At 43.6% G+C, this 24,816-nt stretch overlaps 1 protein-coding gene and 1 long non-coding RNA gene across 6 annotated transcripts in view; one reads left to right on the top strand and one right to left on the bottom strand.

The window, feature by feature from the left end:
- Window positions 1–24,816, bottom strand: part of CTNNA2 (catenin alpha 2) — a 516,699-nt gene that overhangs the window by 396,625 nt on the left and 95,258 nt on the right. For all 5 annotated transcript variants that reach the window (XM_083398285.1, XM_083398284.1, XM_083398286.1 and 2 more), the window contains one exon: window positions 1,901–2,067. In XM_083398285.1, the coding sequence (XP_083254411.1) occupies window positions 1,901–2,067 (167 nt within the window). The remainder of the gene's footprint in view (window positions 1–1,900; window positions 2,068–24,816) is intronic.
- The window catches only part of LOC310657768, a 40,508-nt gene continuing 23,579 nt past the window's right edge, over window positions 7,888–24,816 (top strand). Inside the window, exon 1 of the long non-coding RNA XR_014501915.1 lies at window positions 7,888–8,200. This is a non-coding gene — a long non-coding RNA (uncharacterized lncRNA). The remainder of the gene's footprint in view (window positions 8,201–24,816) is intronic.

Raw genomic sequence — 24,816 nt, 5'->3', positions numbered from 1 at the left:
ATCAAGTCTAGCAATATGAGGGCTGTAGATAAGCTATAAAAACTGAGTTCTGTAATCACAACCATGTTCTTCAAGTATTTGTATGAAAGGGGATTGAGGCCAAACACAGACTTTGAAAGTCTGCAGCATCAAGAGATTGTGTGAGTTGGACCAGTCTTCATTAGGAAATGAAAAATATGGTCACACACGCATTGCTAGCTGTGCAAATATTTATAGGGTAATGTGGTTGATTTTTGAGTGAAAAAGCACTGTGTTCATTAAAGCATGGACTGTCACCTTCCTGCAGGAGAGGATTTGGCATTTTCCATTGCAAACCCTAGTTCTGGGGAATTCAAGAAGAGTCTGCCTAGCTCTCATTCCAAGCTAAAGGTTGCAACGCATCATTGCCTCGGAAACAACATTCTACTGCCATTTGAAGGGGAAAAGGAAGGGGGCAGAAAAGGGGGGGGGGGTCTGATCAAGAAAATAAAAGATTATAAACATTCTGCTCAGTCCAGTTTACACAACAAATCTTCCACCAGCAGCACAATTAGCAATGCTCAGTTATGAAGAGAGGAATGGGAAAATCAATCATTACACTGGTTAGCTCCAATTACAAAGCATTTTGTTACATGTCTCTGTAGGCAGGAAGGCAGACAGTGGCAAACCAAATACAAACCCACAGTAAATCATTTGCCGCTCTGCAATTCCTCTGCGGTTTTCATATTTTTCCCCCATCTTTGATGATTCATTAAGCACTCGCTGTTTCCATCTCCAATCAAAAGAGTTCTGACATTTGGATGTAATTAATTTCATACTGTGGCTCACAGGCAAAAGCACACTGCTGTGCTTTAATTTTACCACAAGAGGGTGGTAAGGCTACAGCTTCCTTATGTTACAGGACAGTCTGAAAAGCAGCTCTCAAAGAAGCACAGACAGTGTGCACCTGTTACAGCTAAACCCTACACCCCAATAAGAAAAGGAAGATGAGCCCTGCTGGATCAGAGCAAACCCCTGGCTAGTCCGGCATCTTGTTTTTCCACAGGACCTACAACCTGCCTCTGAACAGTCCACAAAGCAGGAAGTGAGGACTGTCCTCTCTCCTGTTCATGGTCCTCAGCAACTGGTATACAAGGATGCTGCCTTCAATTCTAGGGGTAGCATAAAGCTATTGTGACTCTACATTAATTTGTCTGTGATTTATTGTGCACATGAGGCTATTTTTTAAATGTGATAATGTCCACAAGGCAATGACAACACACTACTGGAAAAGAGCCTGCATAGCCTAGTGATGCATTACACATAGCACACATGGATTAGTCATGCAATAATATGTGTGAATGTCTGTATTAATTCATGATATGGCCAGTGTAACAAAGCAAAAAAATAGCTGTCGTTATTGTTTTACGTAGACATTAAATGTGCATAACAAAATCCATTCTCAGTTTGAAACTTTAACCAAGCATGGCTTGGTTAAAAAAGCAATGGCTTTTCAGAGAATACACAGCAATGTTGAATAGGTGTGTCTGATGGAGCATCTGAATACATCCCAATGGGCTCACACTTAAATTCCCGCTCCCTACAACTCTTACTACCAGTTCCTATCTGTGATGCACTTCTGCATTCAAACAAGTAAATACAGTACTCAGCTGCCAAGCCGAACCCCAAGGAATAGATCCAGCAGCGGCCATCCAGAATTTCCCCCACTACCAAACAGAAGCAAGCCAGAGTTACGCCTAGGAAGTAATACTGGTGGGATATTTGGTTTTGATGATGATACTTCCCCAAAATATTTGCAACTACAAAATACAAGCCCCATATAAACCTGGTTGTCCTTCCTTTGTATGTAGCATACCATATCCCTTCCACTACTTGCTCACCACAGCGCATACAAGAGCATAACGTATTGAAGAAGTCTTACGATTTTCAAGTGGGACAAAAGCCTCATGACATCTGCCATGTCAGCCAGGATGAGCAGGCGAGTGACAGCTGAGAGCAGAGCCCGTGCTGCCCGGACCATGGTGCCTCGCTTGACAGAGGAACAGGGATCATCGGCAAACTCTGACGAAGCAATTCTCATCGTTTCACCTGGAGGGCAATTAGAAACAAGCATGTTTTAAAAGCTGATGACAAAAGCCACTTCTTACTCCTTGCTTCTTGAAAAATGTACAAGACAATAACGAAAATGAATTTCTTCCAGAAGCACTATTAATTATAATTTCAAGTTGTTTTATTATTTTATTTATTTAATTAACTTATATACCACCCTATACCCAAAGGTCTCAGGGCAGTTCACATAAAATATCAAATACATAAAATCAAAATAAAAACAACAAGCCAATTATAAAAAAAATCCCCCAAAGAGCCAGCATTTTTAAAAGGGTATAGGATGTAGATCAAGTCAGGCAAAGGCCTGGTTAAAAAGGAATGTTTTTGCCTGGTGCTTAAAGGTGTATAGCGAAGGCGCCAGTATAACAATAGCATCCTGCTCTCAAGAACTAGCCACAGCGGCTGCACTCTGAATTATTTGCAAGGAGGCAGTTCAAACAAAATCCTATATTTTGATGATGGTAATGGTTTGTTCTGCTGTGCCACTCTGTCATAAAAGCCGCTTAATCTTTGCAAACAAAGACAAACAGGATTGGGTTACTGTTATTTGCTCTTGGACTAGTAAACATCTACGAGAAGCCACAAGGGCAGCGAAAAGTACGGCAACACTTGCCAGACTTTGGAATACACTTATCCTAGTATCAGTTTGAAGGCTGGCTCCTTCGCTGCCTCTGGGAGCCATGCAACCAGTTTTATCAGTTGCACCCCATAATTAATACATGTGTAATTCTTAAATCACGACCTTAAAACATTTACACACCACTCTAAAGCCTGCCCAATACCCCTGGGTTTCAGAAAGGTAGGTGACACATCCTTTCCAAAGCAACTGGGGGTTGGGGGCAGGGAGTCTTAGGACTGAACAGGAGAAGAGCTTTTCTTCAGAAGACAAACAAGGTTCCTTCTTCTTCGCATGATGTTAGTCCGACTCTGATGACACAGAAACTTTCAACTGTTTTCTTTCCTTACAAAGTGTCATTTTAGGGCCCAAACAGAGGGTTAAGATCAGTTTCTCAAAGACTTTTAAAAAATAATAATTAAAAATCAGCCACAGGGGATGGTGAATCTCATCAGAGCAGTGAAGGAGGAATGATTTTCTTTCTCCGCAATTCGTTTCTCCAGTCGAAATTGTGTGTCCCCCAAGCTTGTTTGTAAAGTATGCCTCTTCTCTGACACAGTTTTTAATGAGTCTCTGAAGTTCATCTTTTTAGCCGAGCTCAGAAGAACTCTTGCCAAAATCTCGAATTAATATCTGGTAGATACTGTGTTACATTTCGCTCTGTTATTACATAAACTGTGAACCAAAAGTGATGATCCAATGAGAATATTATTTGTATACTGTAAGTTTGCAAATTAGTACCAAATACCACAAATCCCAGGAAAACCAACATTTCCCTATGTACCATTTAATTAGTAGAATCTAATAGCAGACATTATTATTACGACTACTACTTCAATTTCATAGCCACCCTTCACCACAAGGTCTCAGGGTAGGTTACAGAAATGTAAAAAAAACAAACCAGTAACTAATATAGTTTAAAACAAATTACAGTCACAAGAATAGTCTGGGTCCTTAAAAAAAATAAATCTCAAATGTCAAAACCCAGAGTATAGGACACAAATTATATAATGAAAGTGACAGGCACACCTCTTTGGCAAGGGAATTCTACATCTTACAGGCTATCACAGATAATGTCCTTTCCTGATCTCTACCCTGAACTTCTACCAAGACAGTCTTCTCTGCTCATCTTAACACCCAAGAGTGTCATTAGGGATGGAAAGTGGTCTTTTGTAAAATTGTAAATTTATTTCTCTGCATCACACAGAGGTTTAGTAGAACAGCATTCTTTTCTCTACAATCCAATTTTATCTTGGTAGTTTATACAGGCATTAAAAGTGCATTTAAATAAAATATTACACAGAAAGCAGTACAAATAGCCCTTAGGACAGACACAGGCATTTGAAACTGAGAACTACATCCGATAAATGATTCTTTCCCTTGGTACTCAATTTTAAGTTTAATTATTGCTATATTTTGTGTAGCCTTGAGTACAATTTGAATCAATACATACGGGTACCAAGATGTTACTTTTCTCACTTTTCATTCTTGAAACTGCGCTTCAAAAGAAGTAAACTGAATCCATTATATTTTCAGCACCCATATGTACAAATCAGCTTGATAAAAATGTGTGTTGTCTCAACATATCTTTCAGGGTAGGAGGGAATAAAATTCTTGATTAAATATTAAACATTATAAAATATTAACAAACATTAATTTGCAGTTAAGCAGTGGGGAAATATTCTGAATAAAGAAAATTACTGTCATTGTGGAAGCACACACACAATCTGTCCTTGTCTCTAAAGAAAAGCTGATAGAATTCTAGAAACAAGAGCAAATGGACCAGGCTAGGTCTGTCCTAAAAATAAGTAAATCATTTTTCTTTTGTCTAAAAACTAGGGAGATTTAAAGAATTTTCTCACAGAAGAATTGCAGAGTTCCCCAGGCTTCTGACACCTTTCTTGAAACAGACATACTGACATTTCCTTCAGAGGCCTTTTTTTTAAAAGAACCTACAATTCCCCTAGCACTTTTGTCACTATCCCTTGCCAATTATTTTCTGCTGCTCAGTCCATGGCTGCTATAGCTGTCATCGCCATTACTGTGGCCTCCCATATACCAAGGATCACCCGCTCCGATCCATATGGTCTCGCAGTTGATGGCACAATACTGGACAACATTGTGAGACACAGTATGTGGCAATGTCATGGCAGCACTGACAATGCACACTGCATCTAGAGAGGAACAAATGAAACAAACACAAATATTAATATAAAAAGACTGCTGCCTTTGATGTCCAACTTGAGTCTTAATTTCAGTGATCATTTTCCAAACAGGATGTGGATCACAGTGCCCATCCCCTGCCAATTCAGGAAATCCACCATGATAGCATCCCTGATACGTGGCCATCTAATCTCTCACAAAGAAGTGGCTTTCACCTTCCTCAACATCAGAATTATATCTAACAAACTTCATATTTTGTTCCCCCAGCCAGACACAAAGAGTTTTTAAGAGGAATAATAATAAAAAATTTTATTTATACCCCACCCTCCCCGGCCAGAGCCGGGCTCAGGGCGGCTAACACCAGTAAAATTGCAATTAAAATATAATGGGGGGCGGGGACCAATTTAAAATACAGGTTAAAATACAATTTAAAATGCATCCTCATTTTAAAAGTAGGCCATAGATCAAAACCATGAGGGAAACATAAGGATCAGACTGAGTCCAAATCAAAGGCCAGGCGGAACAGCTCTGTCTTGCAGGCCCTGCGGAAAGATGTCAAGTCCCGCAGGGCCCTAGTCTCTTGTGACAGAGCATTCCACCAAGTCGGGGCCAGTACTGAAAAGGCCCTGGCCTTAGTTGAGACCAATCTAACCACCTTGCAGCTTGGGACCTCCAAAGTGTTGTCATTTGTGGACCTTAAGGTCCTCCGTGGGGCATACCAGGAGATGCGGTCCCATAGGAAGAGGGTTGAAATACTATTGTGAATACAATAAGCAGCCAAGGATGAAACAATACAATACAGTGGTACCTCGGGTTAAGTGCTTAATTCGTTATGGAGGTCCGTTCTTAACCTGAAGCTGTTCTTAACCTGAAGCACCACTTTAGCTAATGGGGCCTCCTGCTGCTGCCGCACCGCCGGAGCACGATTTCTCATCCTGAAGCAAAGTTCTTAACCCAAGATACTATTTCTGGGTTAGCGGAGTCTGTAACCTGAAGCGTATGTAACCTGAAGCGTATGTAACCCGAGGTACCACTGTACAGTCATTTCTCTGACAAAAGGTGAGAAAAGGTGAGAAAAATATAGACAGGTAGGGCCTGTAACAAAATGAGGAAGTGTAGCAATGCTCCTGTTTAGTGTTGCAGCCAGCCATGCTCTCCTCCAGAATACTGCATTCTGTTCCATGCGATCTTCCACCCAGTTTTCTGTCCCACCCATTCATCAATCAGTCAGCATTTCTTTGCCACTGTGCATGCTCAGTCCTTTTTTTGGGTGGTGGCCCCTCCTTTGATCCCCTCCCATTTTGGGGGTACTTCTACAAAACACACCCGGGGCAACTGATAACTCATCTCTTGTGCACTGATGGTGATATTTTGGCTACATATACATCAGCACCCACACATGAAAATAAAGGGAATCATATCTAGAAGGTGAGGTGATCGTAGGGTTTCCATCATGTTTTTTGGAGTGCTTGGCTGCCACAAACACCAATTCCTTGTTTGTGTAACTAAAAGTCTACAATCACTGGAACGAATGGACAATGATTATTGCCCTTTTGGTGTTCTTTCTGGTGCCTACTGTTGATCCTGTTTAGCAGGAACTTTGCCAGAATACACTCTGTTATACATAGTGCCCAAAGTTCCAGTAGTTAATATGCTATAGCAGAAACAGCTAAAGGGCAGGGCCTCCAGTTCCTGAACTGCACTCGCTAATACATTCTTTGGAGCCGTAAAGATTGAAAGCAAATTATGAACTGCAGAAGTTTATTCTTGTTGAAGAGCTGACATCATAATTTAAATATGTACGATTGATTTTATACTTTTGGAAGCTGTCAGATTGGTGCAGATCTCTACAGACAGAAACAACTTAAATTTACGTGAAATAATGAGCACCAAAACTGAATTATACAACCAGGAGTTGCTGAGAATACTTAATCAAACACAATCAAGACCTTCTACATTCTTGGAACCAGGGCTGTACTGGGTGGGATTGCATGGTACATTTTTGAGACTACACCAGAACCCATGCTGGCTAGGGCTACTGGGGGTTGTAGCTCAAAACCTCTAGAGGGCACCTGGATGGCAAAGGTTGGGCTACACTCTCTCAAGCCTATTCCAAGAAACATATTGCTTGGATATGTTTCACTTTCACCACCTTCCACCCTAACAAAAGTATGTATTAGAAATTATATAAGCTCGCTTGTCAAAATCATGGGGAGATTCAATATAGCTGACTTTCCTTAGGGGACGTGGGCAGCGCTGTGGGGGTTAAACCACAGAGCCTAGGGCTTCCTGATCAGAAGGTCGGTGGTTCGAATCCCCGCGATGGGGTGAGCTCCCGTTGGTCCCTGCTCCTGCCAACCTAGCAGTTCAAAAGCACATCAAAGTGTGAGTAGATAAATAGGTACCGCTCTGGCGGGAAGGTAAACGGCGTTTCCATGCGCTGCTCTGGTTTTGCCAGAAGTGGCTCAGTCATGCTGGCCACATGACCCGGAAGCTGTACGCCAGCTCCCTCGGCCACTAAAGCGAGATGAGCGCCACAACCCCAGAGTCGGTCATGACTGGACCTAATGGTCAGGAGTCCCTTTACCTTTTACAATATAGCTGTACAGAAAATGAAAACAAAAATGATACTAACTTGCTGTACACAGAATTGTCTGATAACTTAATCAGAAGTTTTGGCATAGTGAATGCCATCAGTAGAGGAAAGCTATTGTCATTTTAAGAATGAGGCAAATTAGGACCACCCACTCCATTAATAATATTAAAAAGAAATTGTATGATGCATACTGGAATCGAAATGCAGCCATGAAGAACAGGTGGTGACCTTGGGCCAGTAATTGCCAGACCAAGCTCATTAGAGGAAGGCTGAGATACAAATGTGAAGCTAACTCAAAATAATAGAAGCAAGAAGCCAGAGTCTCTGCCCTGGATTGGCCTTGCTTTGATCCAATGATAGTGCCTCTGTCTTGGCCTCAACTAGATCTAAGCAGGCCTGCAAAATTATCTTGCCTGCAGTTAAAGCAGAATGCTGCAGCAAGACTGCTTGCAGGGGCAGCTTACCACTAACATATAACACTGGTGCAGAAAGCTCAGCACTGACTGCTGCCAGGTTGCCAAGCTGGATTTAAAGTGCTTGTTTTGACTAAAGCCCTCGATGGCTCGGGACTCAGGTATCTGAAAGATCACCTGCTCCCTTTTACAGCTGCCTGGATTTTGAGGTCGTAGTGGGGTGTGCTTCTCATGATGCCACAGGTCTCTGAGATACAGTATGTGGCCCCACAACTCTGGAATGCCCTCCTTTCTCAGCTGCGACTAATGAAGAATCGATGCCAGGTAAAAATGTGGCGATTTACCCAAGCATCTTACTACAGTGGCTGGTGTGGTTCAGCTCAGGGCCGGATTTAGGTTTGATGAGGCCCTAATGGCTGGCCTTTATATAGCAGGTGGGGCCCAATTACTTACATCATAGGAGCCTACACAACACAAAACACTGTTGCTGTATGTAGGTTATCTTATATTTTGGAAATGTACATCCAGGGGTTTTTTCCCCCTTTAACTTTTGGGGGGCTTCCAAGAGAGTGGGACCCTAAGCCCACTTACGTATAAGCATGTTTAGCTTATACGTAAATCTGGCACTGGTTCAGCTATTAGTATATTTGTTTTTATATGTTGTATTTAAATGAAATGTTGTTTTTCTGTATGTTGGATGGGAGTTGTTGCTGTTATTGATATTAATGTTTTGTAGCTTTATTTTAGATATTATGGTTTATGTGAAAATTGTTTCAATTTGGTTGTGTACTTTTTGATGTTTTTATTGTTTATAACTACTTTTGTTATGTTTGTAATTAAAATTTTTTTCATGTTGAAAGCTGCCTTCAGCATGGTTTTAACTATGTAAAGGCAGCGTACACAGTATGTATGTATGTATGTATGTACTTTAGGGTTTTTCACTCTGGGATTGTGTGAACCATGATGAATGCGCTAGAAATGCAATCAATAAATATATTGCATTCTTTCTACTTTTATATTGAAGACTAAGCCTGTAACACAGAGGTGTATGTGCATAATAAAAGTAATTTGTGACACATGCCAAACACTTCGTTTTAAGCATAGCACTCAGCCAAGCTCAACAGAAAATTTAATTTAACACATATGTAAATTAAAAAATGAATGACATTCAAGTAGGGGAGAAATGAGTCAACTGATTTTCTTGTAGATTTTAAAATAAACTAGGTGATGTGGCTTTATTATAGAGGCAGGATGCATATCAAGTAGTCCTAGAGCATTTTGAAAATCTAGTGAGAGAGGGGAAAAACATTAATAAAATGGTACAAGCTCCACACCTCAGCAATTCTGCCTTTGGAAATAAACAGAAATAAACCTACTTAAGAAAAAATAGGGCAAAGCTTAGCACAGGTGAAGAATATATATATTTTTGAAAAAGAAATCTGCAGTTCTCAGCCATCTTTCCACATTATCTCTTGGCACATTGGTAGTATGAGACATTAGAAAACATCTAATGTTGCAGAAGAGGTTGAAGGGTCTGGTTAGAAAAACAAAAACTATTTTTTTACTGGAAAATCCACAGCACACAAGAGCCTACATGTATACAGTGATTTAAAAATTAATCTAAACTAATGAGTATTTTAGTGAGCTGCTAAGAAAACTGTGTTTTCTAGAGCTAGACACACTGTATATGGCCTCTTTAAATTCTCCACCCTGTTTGTAGGGGGAAACTAGAAGGCTATTTCATTTGATTTATCCAGGAAAAGGAAAAGATTTTCAACAGTTTCTCAGGGTGGGCCTTATCACTGGCAACAGCAAAGCTTCTTCTGAGAAACTTTGGCAGTGGAAAGGTCTTCCTTAGGAGGTTGTAGACTCTACTTCCTTGAAGGTTTTTAAGAGGTTGGATGGCCATCTGTCATGAATGCTTTAGCTGAGATTCCTGCATTGCTGGGGGTGGACTAAATGATCCTTTGCAATTCTACAATACTATGATTCTACTCTGAGTAGCAGAATGCTAAGTGACTGACACAAGGAGCAAAACCCGCTACGTCATTTGCATTTTAAGGGGAACACATGGTGGCATAAGGGTTGGCTTTGGCTTGAGTCTGCAACTTTAGACCACTCAGCATCCAATATTTTATGCTATAGAACCAATCAATGAAAAAATCTGCAGGGATCTGCAAGAAAACCCCTAAAGGACACAGGGGAGCTTGATTAATTATGAGCCGTATGCAGTAGCTACTGGATGAGTTTATTCATCCTTATTTTTCTCTCTCTTCCCGCATCTCCAAGAGTGATGTGAGCCTCCTTATTCTCTATTCTGAAGGCAGGGCAATTTTACCATATGTCTTCCCAGTTGTGCAGGCTGACCGGACAAGAAACAATTACCTCTCACCCTATCTTAAGCAACACAAAGTGGATCCTAGGTACTCCAAGTTAGTTTGAACAGGAATGGGACAGTCTTCTCTATTCTCTACATCACTTTGCTTTCCCATGGAGCCCAATGCAAGCTGGGATCCAATGTGGTATTTTTCTGTTCTCTTTACTTGTTCACACACACACACCCAACCCCATGCCTTTCTGCTAAGGACATAAATATTTGCTGCCAGGATGCCTTTTTTGTTGTTTAGTCATTTAGTCGTGTCCGACTCTTCGTGACCCCCTGGACCAGAGCACGCCAGGCACTCCTGTCTTCCACTGCCTCCTGTCAAACTCATGCTGGTAGCCTTAGGGAGCACAATAATTTGTTTCCTATACTGAGGGATGCCCGTATGCTGACAGTATTCCTGCCTTACAACAGAAAAGACTGCAGGATTGGGGACAGGGGAGAGAGAAAAGACATCCACCCACGATTGTCAGGTATAATAGCTCCAAACGTTACCAACACTTTATATTTAATGAAGCTCAAGGTGCACCACTACTTTAAATAACAGTGATTAGCAATTCTTCTGACAATGATTCACACTCCCACTCTAACTTTCTAAATGCTAAGCTGCATCATTAACTTACTTTAAATAGCTTCCATCTATTTGTCCCAGGCAACTCTTTAGAGCCATATCATTTTTTTGCTTTTCCTTTTCACAATGGCTGATGTACCGTTATGTATTAAAAAGCTAGTAATGACTGAGTTGCGTTAGGATCACAAAATCAACATCAATGTCAGTTAAAGATTATATAGCATATTGGATTTTCCTAAGGCTGTGAAACATTTTTAGATCCAATCACCCACAGCTTCACATAATGCACAGGCCATTAAATGTATAGATTTTAATTATCGTAACTACAGTCTTTCCCAGGGGAAGCTGGAGGAGAATGCAGAACTTGACGGTCTTTCAGGCCACAAAACTATCAACCTGATGTACAGCACCTCACAAATGTCACCTTGCCGTTAACAGCACAATTTTGTTCGGTTAAGCCTTAGCCATTACATCAATCCCATTCTTCATTATGCCTATGTACCAGGCCTATATTTAGCTATGTTACAATTTACATGATACTGGTATGTACTGTTCCCTTTGTTTTATTTTAAAAACCATATATTGAACAAAATATTTTTTTTAAAATAATATTTATTGAGATTTTCCAACAGCATAACATCAAAACAAAACATATCCACAAAAAACAGAGAAAAAAAAGACATTAAATAAAAAAGAGAGAGAAAAAAGAAGAGGAAAAAAAAGGAAAAAACAAAGAACCCTCTTCCCCATCCCCCAACACAAAAATCCCAAAAACAAAACACAAAAATACCCCACACAACACAAAGTCTCACATTCCCTTTTTTCCTTTAACTTGTTTCCATGACTTCCTCCCACCTCCCTCTTTATATTCCTGATTTTAATCTAATCGGCAAATTCCATCCAACTTTTAGTGCTTTTTCACTTATTTACCTTTACCCCTTTTAAAAAGAACGATAATAATAGAAAAAGAGAATTTATCTTAAAACTTCTAATCTTAAATTCTATAGTTATATACCCTTATATCTTAGTTTTTCATTTTCCTTATCTTGCTCCCTGGAACCAGTTAAATTCCTTCCGTCATCCCCTCAAAATGCTTATTAAAACCATATTTTGTCAAATTTTACTTAATAATCTCCAATTTTCCCCCCCATCTCATCCCCCCCGGTTTCGGGTGCTGCCAATCCTTTTTACAAATTTTTAAAGTCTTTCCAATCCATAAATTCAATCCATCAGCCAGGTTGTCTGGTGTCCGAGGCCTTTAAATCATCTTTCTGGCCTGTCTGGAGAGTCTTTTTCGAGCCTAAAATTATGTCCCAAACCACATTCCCCTCAACATCTCCTTTAACCTTTGTGAACAAGCTTGCCCGAACTCTGTAATTCCTCTTGTAGACCAAAGAATTGTCCAAAGCTTGCTCCACACTCTCTTTAAGGTTGCTAAATTTCACTTCTTCAAACTTTCTCAGAGTGCCAATTTCCAAAATATATCTTATCAAACCTGTATCTCTTAGTCCATACATGGCACTCCTTTTCCAGATCTGTCCTTTAAACTCTTTACTCTCATAGTCCACTTTTTGTCCATCAACTTGAGGCTCTATTACTGTATTTTCCACCAGAGATTCCTCTTGTAAAGACGAAACCTGTTCTGTTTGATCCATATTCTTCTCAGTTGTCCTTCCTTGTTGGTTTAATTCCAGTCCTTGGGCCGAGTTTAATAATTGTTTTCCTTCTTGAGCCAGGCTGTGCACATTTTCCTTCAGATCAGAGATGCCAAATTCCAAAATAGACAGTTTTTTTTGAAATTGTTCAAACAGAGCTGCTATTTTTCCCTCCATGTTCCCAAGTCTGTTCTTTCAATGTTATCTTACTGTCAAGGTCAGATGCTTATATTTAGTCTGTAAAGTTGCAGCCTGTGTGAAAGTTTCTATCCAAAAGTGTAACAATTGTAACAATCCAACATAAGTTTCTGTAACTTTCCACAGCCGCCTGATTACAGTTTCCTTTAGTTATTTTTCATCCACCTTTCAAAAACAGTTGTCATTTAACTTCTTTTTTCCTTTCCAACAAACAGTAAGCAAAAGATTCAGTTCTCTCTTAATCCTTTTCTTCTTAATAATTCTTAATAATTATTTCTTGTTATAAAGATTCTTTTTCTTGTTTTGGCCGCCCGGTCCCGGGCTCGAGATGGTAAAAAATAAGTTCAAAGTACACTGCTCTGCAGGACTATAAACTGTTGAAACAATCTCCCCCTCTTCCCTGCTTCCGAGGGGGGGGGGGTTTAAAGGGCTTAGGTGGCAGATTTGTTTCCTTGTAAAGTACTTTTTAAAGGCTCCAGTTCTCACACTTTTGCCTTGATCTTTCTACAAAGTGGAAGGTGGGCTTCCTGTTTTAACCTTCCATCTGATGCCGAATTTCAGTAATTTGTAATCCAATTTCCATTTACTTACGAGAGTTTCTTTAGTCCAAATGTCCACAGGAAAAGTTAGCGCTTCCTGACAGCAGCTGTGCGGCTTCACTCCCCGAAAACAGCGATCGATCCAAAGTGCCGTGCCACTCACCCCACGTCGCTCCGGAGCCCGTAACCGGGTCTCCCCGCGAGTAAGGGAGGCGCTACTGGCACCAGCCGGATCCCAGGTCCACGGTCTTCCTCCGACCGTGGTTTTTAACGGGTCTCCGCCTCGCCGTAGGCGGTCAGACCCTTCTTTTCGGAGAGCGGTCTCCTCCGAGACGAAGGAGGTCCGCCATTGCCAGGCGCGCCAACCCGGAAGCCCATATATTGAACAAAATAAACAGGATTAGCCTCAGCCTGAAACAGCAGACATAGTTACAAGAAAAATATAAAAAATAAATAAAAAAAATCATGACCATATATTTTTGGTCTGTCTCCTTTATCATCCCATCTTCTGCTTTGTTTTCTCACTTCTTCCTCCTCAGAATAAATCATAATAAATCAGTTTATCATCTGATCACAACCAATTGCTAGAAGACAGTGTCCAGATGACAGGAAGAGTTTTAAACTTAATAAATGTACAAACACCAACATTTATTCAAAGACTGTATCCTAGGACAAACACATTATTTCACTTAGATTCTGTTTATATGAGAACTGAGGGTCAGTGCTCAAAGCCATTCTGTCCCAGTTCCAAGTTAAAACATTCTAGCTGTCGCCACACCTCTCCAGCTCACACAAAGTATAAATTCTAAAATACATATACCAGCAGACCGTAGCTCTAAACTTCAGCACATCAGACTGAGCTGTAAATAAAAAAAAGGTAACGGACCCCTGACAGTCACGAACGAATCTGGGGTTGCAGAGCTCCTCTCGCTTTACTGGCCAAGGGAGCCGACGTTTGTCCACAGACAGTTTTTCTGGGTCATGTGGCCAGTATGACTAAGTCGCTTCTGGAGAAACCAGAGCAGCTCACAGAAATACCGTTTGCCTTCCCGCCAGAGCAGTACCTATTTATCTATTTGCACTTTCACATGCTTTCGAACTGCTAGGTTGGCAGGAGCTGGGACCAAGCAACGGGAGCTCACTCCATCGTGGGGATTAGAACCGCCATCCTTCCAATCGGCAAGCCCTAGGCTCAGTGGCTTATTTATACCCCACACATCTGGCTGGGTTTCCCTAGCCCCTCTGGGAACAATGGGAGGAACCACTCAAGAAAATACTTCCCATCTCCCAAGTATGACAAAATGGAATTATTTAGCATGAATTTCTGTTCTCCAAGTCTCCTTTTGCCACCTATCTCCTTCTGGCGTCTGCAGACAGGACCAAACTTGTGTGCTTCTCCAGGAGAAGGAGAAGCCCTGTCCTCTCAGGAACAGACTGGCAGAGGAAGACCTTTTGACCCTATTGAATCAAAAAGGGGAAAGATGGACAAAACACCACCCAAAAGGTCTAATACCAGTTATCTGAACAGATGTTCTCATCCTCCCCCACATGTCCTTCAAAGGAATCTTAGTACTGCAGAGCTGTGGATGATAAAACCAGTGGTGCGGTACAATATCCCATAAAGATTGTCAACAGTAACAGTATAAAAAAATGCTGGCAGCTTGGCCTGAGACAAAGAAACTTATCTGATTTTTTTTTTAAAAAAATTAAAGACTAATACAGGCTTGAGGTGTGGCATTTTATTATCCTTCATTATCCAGGCATGCACTTCCAATACAATCTTTACCAGTCCTTCCACAAACTGTATTTTTTTCTTACTAAATAAAGAAGCAGCATTAGAACAATTCTCACACCAAAATCCAATGCCTGGAAAGGAAATTAAATTTTAAAAATATGTTGTTTATTGGCAAATCTTATAATAAAATAGCTTGAGGCACTAATGGAATGCAATCCTGTAAGGGTGTTTGCAAAATTGGGGGGGGGGGGGGAGAGAGAGAGAGAGAGAGAGAGAGAGACGAACTGCTGCGTAATGAAGTTGAATCAAGTGTATTGACTTCATGTACTAAGATTGAAATGGATACATAAATGTGCTAACCTTAAATGTGACATGCATATAATGGGAGCTTTTTCATAATAGCAAAAAGAAGTACACACACTTGAACATCCTGTACAAGGCAGATTCTTATTATACTGCTTAGAGTATTGCTTTTACACTGCTACTTAAGGCAGATTATAGATCCCATTTTGTAGAGGAATATAATATGCCACACCTGTATCCTAGGCACAATAGCAATTGCTCTTTCATCCTGGCTGCAGTTCAATATGCAGTTTCGCTATCTAGATTTGCCAGAGCACCTGTTAGCAACCTCTACAGAGGAGCAGTAATCACTTCCTAGGTCAGAACCAGAGATTGTGTTCCTGTCTCGGTGCAGCACTTCTTTGGCTATTGGGCAACAATAGTCATGTGCCAAAATCTCAATTACATACTTTTCACACGGCCAGCAGCCGCCGCTACCCCATAATTCACAACTACCTAGACCCGAAGTGGCCAACTCTGTGCAGGGCGCTTGGTTAGGCTGGTGGGGTTGTCTACCTGTCAATCACCTGATGTCATGTGACATGATGTCATATGGCATCAGGTGATTGAAACTTTAAGCTGTGACTGCAAATTAAGATTCACCCAATATGGCCTGGTGGGTCACAGAAAGAGCTTTTTAAGGCCTCTGCCTGACTTACCCAGCTCTGGAAAGCTCGCAAAGCTTTCACACCTCCTTCCCAGAGGCTGGTAAGGAAGGCATTGCCTTTACTTTTGAATAAAGCTTTTTTTCTAAGGTCCTATTTACCCTTTTTAGCTTCCCACCAGGTTGCCCGCCATGGAAATAGCTTTTTGAGCCCTCCGCCTTGCTTACCAGCCTTTGGAAAGGATGTACCCCAAGGCCCTCACATGACTATCCCAGAGTCCGGTAAGCGAAGCAGAGGGCAAAGTCTGCTACAGACAGTTAGGGATAGTCATGGGATGGGGGCAGTTTCGGGGTTCCTGGCCTTAAGCAAGTTTGCCCTTGTGCATGGATCCCTAGAACCGAACCGTTGCATAAGTGGCGGGCTCACTGTACATCATATCCAACCCATGCTCTGAAAAGAGAACAATAATGCCAAAAGTTGGATAGACCTCAAAATTGTCCCCAGTGTGGAGCAAGTGTTTGGTGAGGTGGTGTGATGGCCTGGGATTCCGATTCGGAGGATGAAACAGAGGAATCCCGGCCTGCACAGGAGTCCCCGCCTCCAGGGCCGGCTGAACTGGGGCCAGGCCTAGATGCTGAAGAGCCTGCACCTGTGGCAGTGCATCAGGAGCTGGCCCCAGGTGAAGCCCTTCTGGCCCCAGAGAGGCTTGACGACTCAGTGGCCACAGGTGAGCCTCCTCCAGGGCCCAGTAACCCTTCGGCCTCTCCTGATCTGCAGAGGTTTAGAGCAGAGAGGCGAAGGGAACTGGTTGCCCCCAGGAGGAGTGCTCGCCTTAAGGCCAGAGGAGGCGGGGCTCCTGGGGGCCGGGACCGCCCCTGGCCTTAGAAGAGGATAAAAGCCCAGTCAGCCCGGCCCCAGGTTGCGGGAGCAACGTCGTTGTTGGCTTCGGACCTTCCTGCGTTCTTGATCCCTGCTCGGCCTCCTGTTCCTGACTATCCGGTACTCCTGTTCCCTGCTCGGCCTCCTGTTCCCGACCATCCGGTGTTCCTGTTCCCTGCTCAGCCTCCTGTTCCAGCGTTCCTGTTCACCGCCCGCCACTCTGCCTCGGACCTTGCCCCTCTTCGTGTGGACTTTGCTACACCCAAGGTACCTTACCCCCGGGACCAGCACAGTTTGCTCCCGCCACCTCCCGCACTCCCCCTTCGTCGGGGTGCGTTCGGGAAGAGCCAGAGGCCATGGCTGAACAGGCGGCTGCACTGGTGGCTTTGGCCCAGGAGAACCAGGCCTTGTCTCACACCGTGCAGCAGCTCAGAGACGCGGTTGAGGCACTTCAGCAACGCTTGGAAGCCCTACCGGCTTCTGGGGCCGACGCCCCGGCTCCGGGCAAGTACCCAGTGGCTTTGCCTGAGAAATTTGATGGAGCCCCGGCCAGCTTTCCCATGTTCCTGGCCCAGGCCAAACTGTATATTCAGGGGCGAGCCCGGAACTTTCCTGACGACCGTACCAAGGTGCACTTTTTGATTAGCTTGTTAAAGGCCCAGGCCGACCGCCACCGCCAGGTGGGGCCGGAACTTCGCGTCGGTGACCTGGTTTGGCTCTCCACTCGCCACCTCCACCCCTCTCGACCTTCGCGGAAGTTGGACGCCCGCTTCACCGGCCCGTTCCCTATCGTAGACCAAGTCTCTCCTGTGGCATTTCGTCTCCGGTTACCCGCAACCCTGAAGGTTCACCCGGTCTTCCACAGGTCCCTTTTGAGTCCGGTGGCCCCACCCGACGAGTTCCACCCGAACCGTCCCCGACCGCAGCCAGTGTTGGTTCGGGGAGAGCCTGAGTACGAGGTGGAACGCATCCTGGACTCCCGATACCGCAGGGGGAAGCTGCAGTATCTCATTGACTGGAAGGGGTACGGACCGGAGGACCGTTCCTGGGAACCAGCGGCCAACGTCCACGCACCTGCCTGCCTCCGAGAGTTCCATGCGACGTACCCCGGCAAGCCGGGTCCGGACCCTCGGTTGAGGGGGGGGCCTGGGAGGGGGGATGGTGTGATGGCCTGGGATTCCGATTCGGAGGATGAAACAGAGGAATCCCGGCCTGCACAGGAGTCCCCGCCTCCAGGGCCGGCTGAACTGGGGCCAGGCCTAGATGCTGAAGAGCCTGCACCTGTGGCAGTGCATCAGGAGCTGGCCCCAGGTGAAGCCCTTCTGGCCCCAGAGAGGCTTGACGACTCAGTGGCCACAGGTGAGCCTCCTCCAGGGCCCAGTAACCCTTCGGCCTCTCCTGATCTGCAGAGGTTTAGAGCAGAGAGGCGAAGGGAACTGGTTGCCCCCAGGAGGAGTGCTCGCCTTAAGGCCAGAGGAGGCGGGGCTCCTGGGGGCCGGGACCGCCCCTGGCCTTAGAAGAGGATAAAAGCCCAGTCAGCCCGGCCCCAGGTTGCGGGAGCAACGTCGTTGTTGGCTTCGGACCTTCCTGCGTTCTTGATCCCTGCTCGGCCTCCTGTTCCTGACTATCCGGTACTCCTGTTCCCTGCTCGGCCTCCTGTTCCCGACCATCCGGTGTTCCTGTTCCCTGCTCAGCCTCCTGTTCCAGCGTTCCTGTTCACCGCCCGCCACTCTGCCTCGGACCTTGCCCCTCTTCGTGTGGACTTTGCTACACCCAAGGTACCTTACCCCCGGGACCAGCACAGGTGGATTTACCCTCGGGGGGGGGGGGGTTGAATGTTTCATGCATCTGCAGTTTGGGAGGTAGCATTTGCAGGTAGAGCCTAAAGGTAAAGGTAAAGGTAAAGGTACCCCTGACTGTTAGGTCCAGTTGCAGACGACTCTGGGGTTGCACGCTCATCTTGCTCTATAGGCTAAGGGAGCCGGCGTTTGTCTACAGACAGCTTTCGGGTCATGTGGCCAGCATGACTAAGCTGCTTCTGGCAAACCAGAGCAATGCACGGAAATGCTGTTTACCTTCCTGCCAAAATGGTACCTATTTATCTACTTGCACTTGATGTGCTTTCGGACTGCTAGGTGAGCAGGAGCTGGGACCAAACAACGGACGCTCACCCCGTCGCGGGGATTCGAACTGCTGACCTTCTGATCGGCAAGCCCTAGGCTCAGTGGTTTAGACCACAGTGCCACCCACGTCCCTAGGTAGAGCCTACTTCAAGAAATAAAATTTGGAATATTTCAAAGGAAAAGAAACAAATGGGGTTGTTGAGACAGAAGGAGATGGAAACTTCAAGAAAGCCAAGGTCCACGTTTTGGAGTCTCGCTACAAAGAAATAATCATTTGTTAAAAAATGAACAAGCATACCTGTCAGCTTGTAAGAAAGGTACATCCATTTTCTTGTTTATCAAGGCAAAAAACAGGGGGTGTTAGATTAAATGAAAACACAATGAGCTGTAACAAGCACTGACCTAGTCTTGATTTCTAGTAAAATTTTAATATTTGACATTTTGCTACTGATAAAAATCAGAATTCTGTGACAGCTTATGTTAATGCAAAATGGATAACCTTCTCTTATCAAGAGATGCATAATGCATAAATGCTTGAAGAATAGAACGCTACCAAAATAGTGATAACGGAACACTTTATACTCATTATTATTTTTACATATGCCATTACTCCTTGAAGAAACTGGGAGGAAGACATGGCTTCCAAACAAAGGTTGGCAGGGAAGACACCTTAAACTGTCTACCTAATTCTGTAGCACAGTGGAAAAACTAAGATAAAGGATAATACCTCTACTAGACAAGAAGAAAATCCATAGATGTTATATTAAACTAAAGAACAAACTTTCCAGCCCAAGCTCATTATTTGCTCTCAATGACAAAACATTTTTTTTAATAGTGTGGAGATTTGATAGCTTCCTAGCGCAATAGCTATAAAAATGTTATCACCTCCTAAAGGCAGGCAGGGGGTCCTGTCTGTTCTATTTGTGCTATGTTTGAAAGCTTTAGAAGGAAAGCACATCTGAAAATGAGGAAGAACTTATGGGATCATAAAGCGATAATGTTCGACATGTTCTCACTTGAATGAGACGGAAACAACCCATGGTATTTCCTTGCAGAATATGAATGAAAGCAAAGTGTCCCTAGAGAGCTAGGTTGGATAGAGCACATAGGTCAGTTATTCTGGAGGGAAAACCCAGCACATGTAGTCCACAATCAATAAATCAATGTCACTTATAACGCAATCTAAGATGGTCCAGAGGCATAAAGGGAATAATACTGTGTAAACTAATAGAGTTATGTCCCTTCTGCTTCCTCAAAGTAAAGTTAACATTGTGAGGAGAGAAATGTGGGGTTTTTTTAGATGAAGGGAAAAAAGGCAGTAGAAAGAGAAAGAGAAAAACAAATCTACCAGCCCTATTTTAATCCAAAGGACAAATGCACAGTTGTGTTTAAGGCAGCAATCAAATACATAATTAATACAGAATAAAATCCATTTAAATCTGAATGATTTTCTTTTTGAATTAATATGCTTAGTTTAGGATTGTGCACTGCAAATCCCACTAATACCAGTAAGAAAATGATATGGAAAAGACATGATTTGGGCATACAAATCTTACATTGTTCGCCCCAATCCTTATTCCACTCTGTACTGTCTAATTAGAATTCCAATTATAACTAAACAACAAATTTCCTGTTATTCAATATTTTCTTCCCACGTGCCAAAATTTTCTTATGAGAAAAAGAGAAAACTTCAGAGTAGTGCCAGTGAAATAAATGAGATATTCAATGAATGGCTAAGACTTAAACCAGGGGTAGGTCAGCTGGTGCCCTTCAGATGTTGTTGGACTACAAGTCCCATCATCCTATGCTGGCTGGGACGGATGGAAATTGGAGTATATCAACATTTACCCACCCCTGATTTAAACTATTCATATGAACAAATATAAAATGCCAGTGCACTAGAGGCAAAGTTGTACATACATTTTACCATCCCCTCTCTAAAGGCCAGGAATTCTTGACACAGTACATTTCAATATAAATACCATCCCATAATCAGTGAGTCATTAGTACGAGCTCCTCAGCACTGCCTGATACAGACCCAGCCAATGTTAATTATATAAGCATTAACACTTAGACACTCAGACATAATCAAGTGCTAATGTATATCATAAATACTTAATAACTTAACTTAAAATTGACAATGTTTGGAATACATCTCATTACTAGCATTTAAGCATGTAAATTTTGTGGGTCAAGGTTTAGAACCACCAGCACGTGTGCCTGATTAGATCCACCAGACCTCCCCCATTTGGCCCATGAGGTCATATTGGTCAAGCCACAGCCAACTGTCCTATATCTGACATTGGGTATGAAGCAGGTAAAGATATTGAAGAGCCAAAAGGGTGTTTGAAAGCCCCACCTGCATAGCCTCCTTCACAGCACTTTGCAAGTCCCAACAATCAACTGATCAATGGGACTTGTGCAGCACTGGGCAGAAAATGGTTCACCTGACTAAGGCAAAGAATTAAAGCTTCTCTGCCCGCACACAAGGGTCCTGATCAGGTTCAGGCCACCTGCACCTACAATTTGGAGGGGAAGGGAAGGGAAGAGGGGGTAGGGCTGAAGGCGAGAGCCACCCTAGGCTGGATAAAAGTGACAGTGAGTGAGAAAGAAAACGAATGGAGACAGACAGGCTATAATAATAATAATTTATCATTTATACCCTGCCCATCTGGCTGGGTTTCCCCAGCCACTCTGGGTGGCTCCCAACAAAATATTAAAAATAGAATCAAACATTAGAATCATAGAATCATAGAGTTGGAAGAGACCACAAGGGCCATCGAGTTCAACCCCCTGCCAAGCAGGAAACACCATCAGAGCACTCCTGACATATGGTTGTCAAGCCTCTGCTTAAAGACCTCCAAAGAAGGAGACTCCACCACACTCCTTGGCAGCAAATTCCACTGTCGAACAGCTCTTACTGTCAGGAAGTTCTTCCTAATGTTTAGGTGGAATCTTCTTTCTTGTAGTTTGGATCCATTGCTCCGTGTCCGCTTCTCTGGAGCAGCAGAAAACAACCTTTCTCCCTCCTTTATGTGACATCCTTTTATATATTTGAACATGGCTATCATATCACCCCTTAACCTCCTCTTCTCCAGGCTAAACATGCCCAGCTCCCTTAGCCGTTCCTCATAAGGCATCGTTTCCAGGCCTTTGACCATTTTGGTTGCCCTCCTCTGGACATGTTCCAGTTTATCAGTGTCCTTCTTGAACTGTGGTGCCCAGAACTGGACACAGTACTCCAGGTGAGGTCTGACCAGAGCAGAATACAGTGGCACTATTACTTCCCTTGATCTAGATGCTATACTCCTATTGATGCAGCCCAGAATTGCATTGGCTTTTTTAGCTGCCGCGTCACACTGTTGGCTCATGTCAAATTTGTGGTCAACCAAGACTCCTAAATCCTTTTCACATGTACTGCTCTCAAGCCAGGTGTCACCCATCTTGTATTTGTGCCTCTCATTTTTTTTGCCCAAGGGCAATACTTTACATTTCTCCCTGTTAAAATTCATCTTGTTTGTTTTTGCCCAGTTCTCTAATCTGTCAAGGTCGTTTTGAAGTGTGATCCTGTCCTCTGGGGTGTTAGCCACCCCTCCCAGTTTGGTGTCATCTGCAAATTTGATCAGGATGCCCTTGAGTCCATCATCCAAGTCGTTGATAAAGATGTTGAATAAGACCGGGCCCAAGACAGAACCCTGTGGCACCCCACTAGTCACTCTTCTCCAGGATGAAGAGGAACCAAAAACTTTTTGGTTTTTGGTTTAGGGAAAAACTTCCCTAAACAGGGCTGCCTTCAGATGTCTTTTAAAAGTCAGATAGTTGTTTACTTCCTTGACATCTGATGGGAGGGCATTCCCCAGGGCAGGTGCCGCTACCAAGAAGGCCCTCTGCCTGGTTTCCTGTAACCTCACTTCTCTCAGGTGGGAACTGCCAGAAGGCCCTCAGTGCTGGATCTCAGTGTCCGGGCTGAACGATGGGGGTAGAGACACTCCTTCAGGTATACTGGGCCAAGGCCGTTTGAGGCTTTATAGATCAGCACCAACACTTTGAACTGTGCCCGGAAACATCCTTGGAGACAATGTAGGTCTTTCAGGACTGGTATTATATGGTCTTGGAGACCACTCCCTGTCACCAGTCTCGTTGCTGTATTCTGGATTAGTTGTAGTTTCTGGGTCACCTTCAAAGGTAGCCCCACGTAGAGCACATTGCAGTAGTCCAAGCAGGAGATAACCAGAGCATGCACCACTCTGGCCAGACAGTATGCGGGCAAGTAGGGTCTCAGCCTGAATACCAGATGGAGGTGGTAGACAGCTGCCCTGGACACAGAATTAACCTGCAGCTCCATGGACAGCTATGAGATTAGAGACTGTTCTTATGTGGGTGAGGACGCATGGGGGTTGCAGACTGATGTGCCCCCAAAACTCATTGCCCCCATCAGTGCTATTTTTCTAGAAAAAGAGGTGCTGGAACTCATCATGAACTTCTCCCTTGTTCTCTTAGAACGACAATGGTGCCCACCTGAGAGGTGCTGGAGCTGAGCTCTGGCTGAAAAAAGCCTTGCTCCCCAAAGGAATGCAGTTCTTGGGAAGGAGATATTCCACCCATTAGATTAGAAATTACTGGGTGGTGCCGTGGGTTAAACCACAGAGCTTAGGACTTGCCGATCAGAAGGTTAGCAGTTCGAATCCCCGCGATGGGGTGAGCTCCCATTGTTCGGTCCCTGCTCCTGCCAACCTAGCAGTTCGAAAGCATGTCAAAGTGCAAGTAGATAAATAGGTACCGCTCCAGCGGGAAGGTACCGCTCCGGCGTTTCCGTGCGCTGCTCTGGTTCGCCAGAAGTGGCTTAGTCATGCTGGCCACATGACCTGGAAGCTGTACACCGACTCCCTCAGCCAATAACGCGAGATGAGCACCGCAACCCCAGAGTCGGTCACGACTGGACCTAATGGTCAGGGGTCCCTTTACCTTTACCTTTTATGGCATGTGCCCATGAAGAAATTCAGCAAAAAGGCAAGAAGTACCTTGAACTACAGTGAATCACACAAGGAAGTAAATCACTGTGGAATGTTTCAGAATTTAGTTAGCACAAAAATTTGCACTCAAACAGACTGATTACTTTAATTTAAAGCAGTAGATGATGAATTGAGAAAAGGCAGCTTTGGCTTTTGCTCTCCCCTCATTAGACAACAAACTTTTAAAGTCTGTTTATCAAATGGAAAACAGTCCTGTGTTCTTGAGAAAGGTAAATTGAACATATCTCCCTCACCTCTAAGATCCCACACAATGTCTATTCATTTATCACAAGTGCTTTGTATCATCCTGGAACAGGTAATGTAATGCCTTTCACAATCTCCATTTTCTGAGAGCTGAAAGATAATTAATGGATTTAGAGAGAGTCTGAGAGGACTAACAATAGAATATTTGCATAGAGTGACATTTAGTGCACAATATTTCACAGAACGAGAACTGGCAAACCTGAATAACAATTGGAACTGATGGCAAATACTTAGAACAGGTTATGAATATTTCCCACAATAAAATATGATGAATGGTTATGGATACATCAACACTGGTCTTAATGATGATGCAGCCAAGTTTAATAAGGCGTCTTATTTAGGATTTTATACTGGTCCAAATGAACCAACTTAAAGGAGGCTAGTCAGGAAGAGATATTTGGGTGCCGTAGGAGGTAGCAGCAAGCACATTGGCACCTGTGGGTGCCACTCTGGCAAGCACATTTTGGTAGCAAATTTCATTGAATTATGCATTTTATGAAGACACAGGTTGGAATCCAACAAAGTAGTTCCATAAACACATTGATTTCAAGCTGTGCAACCCAACTTCCCAGCTCTCTCCTTATTGCACCCATGCCCCAGATCTGCTCTTTATGGTCCCCCCCCCCCACCAACC

This window comes from Podarcis tiliguerta, assembly GCF_965153285.1.
Source record: "Podarcis tiliguerta genome assembly, chromosome: 9".
NCBI classification, from domain to species: domain Eukaryota; kingdom Metazoa; phylum Chordata; class Lepidosauria; order Squamata; family Lacertidae; genus Podarcis; species Podarcis tiliguerta.
Note: the sequence above shows the minus strand (reverse complement) of the source record. Positions and strands in the feature narration are given on the sequence as shown.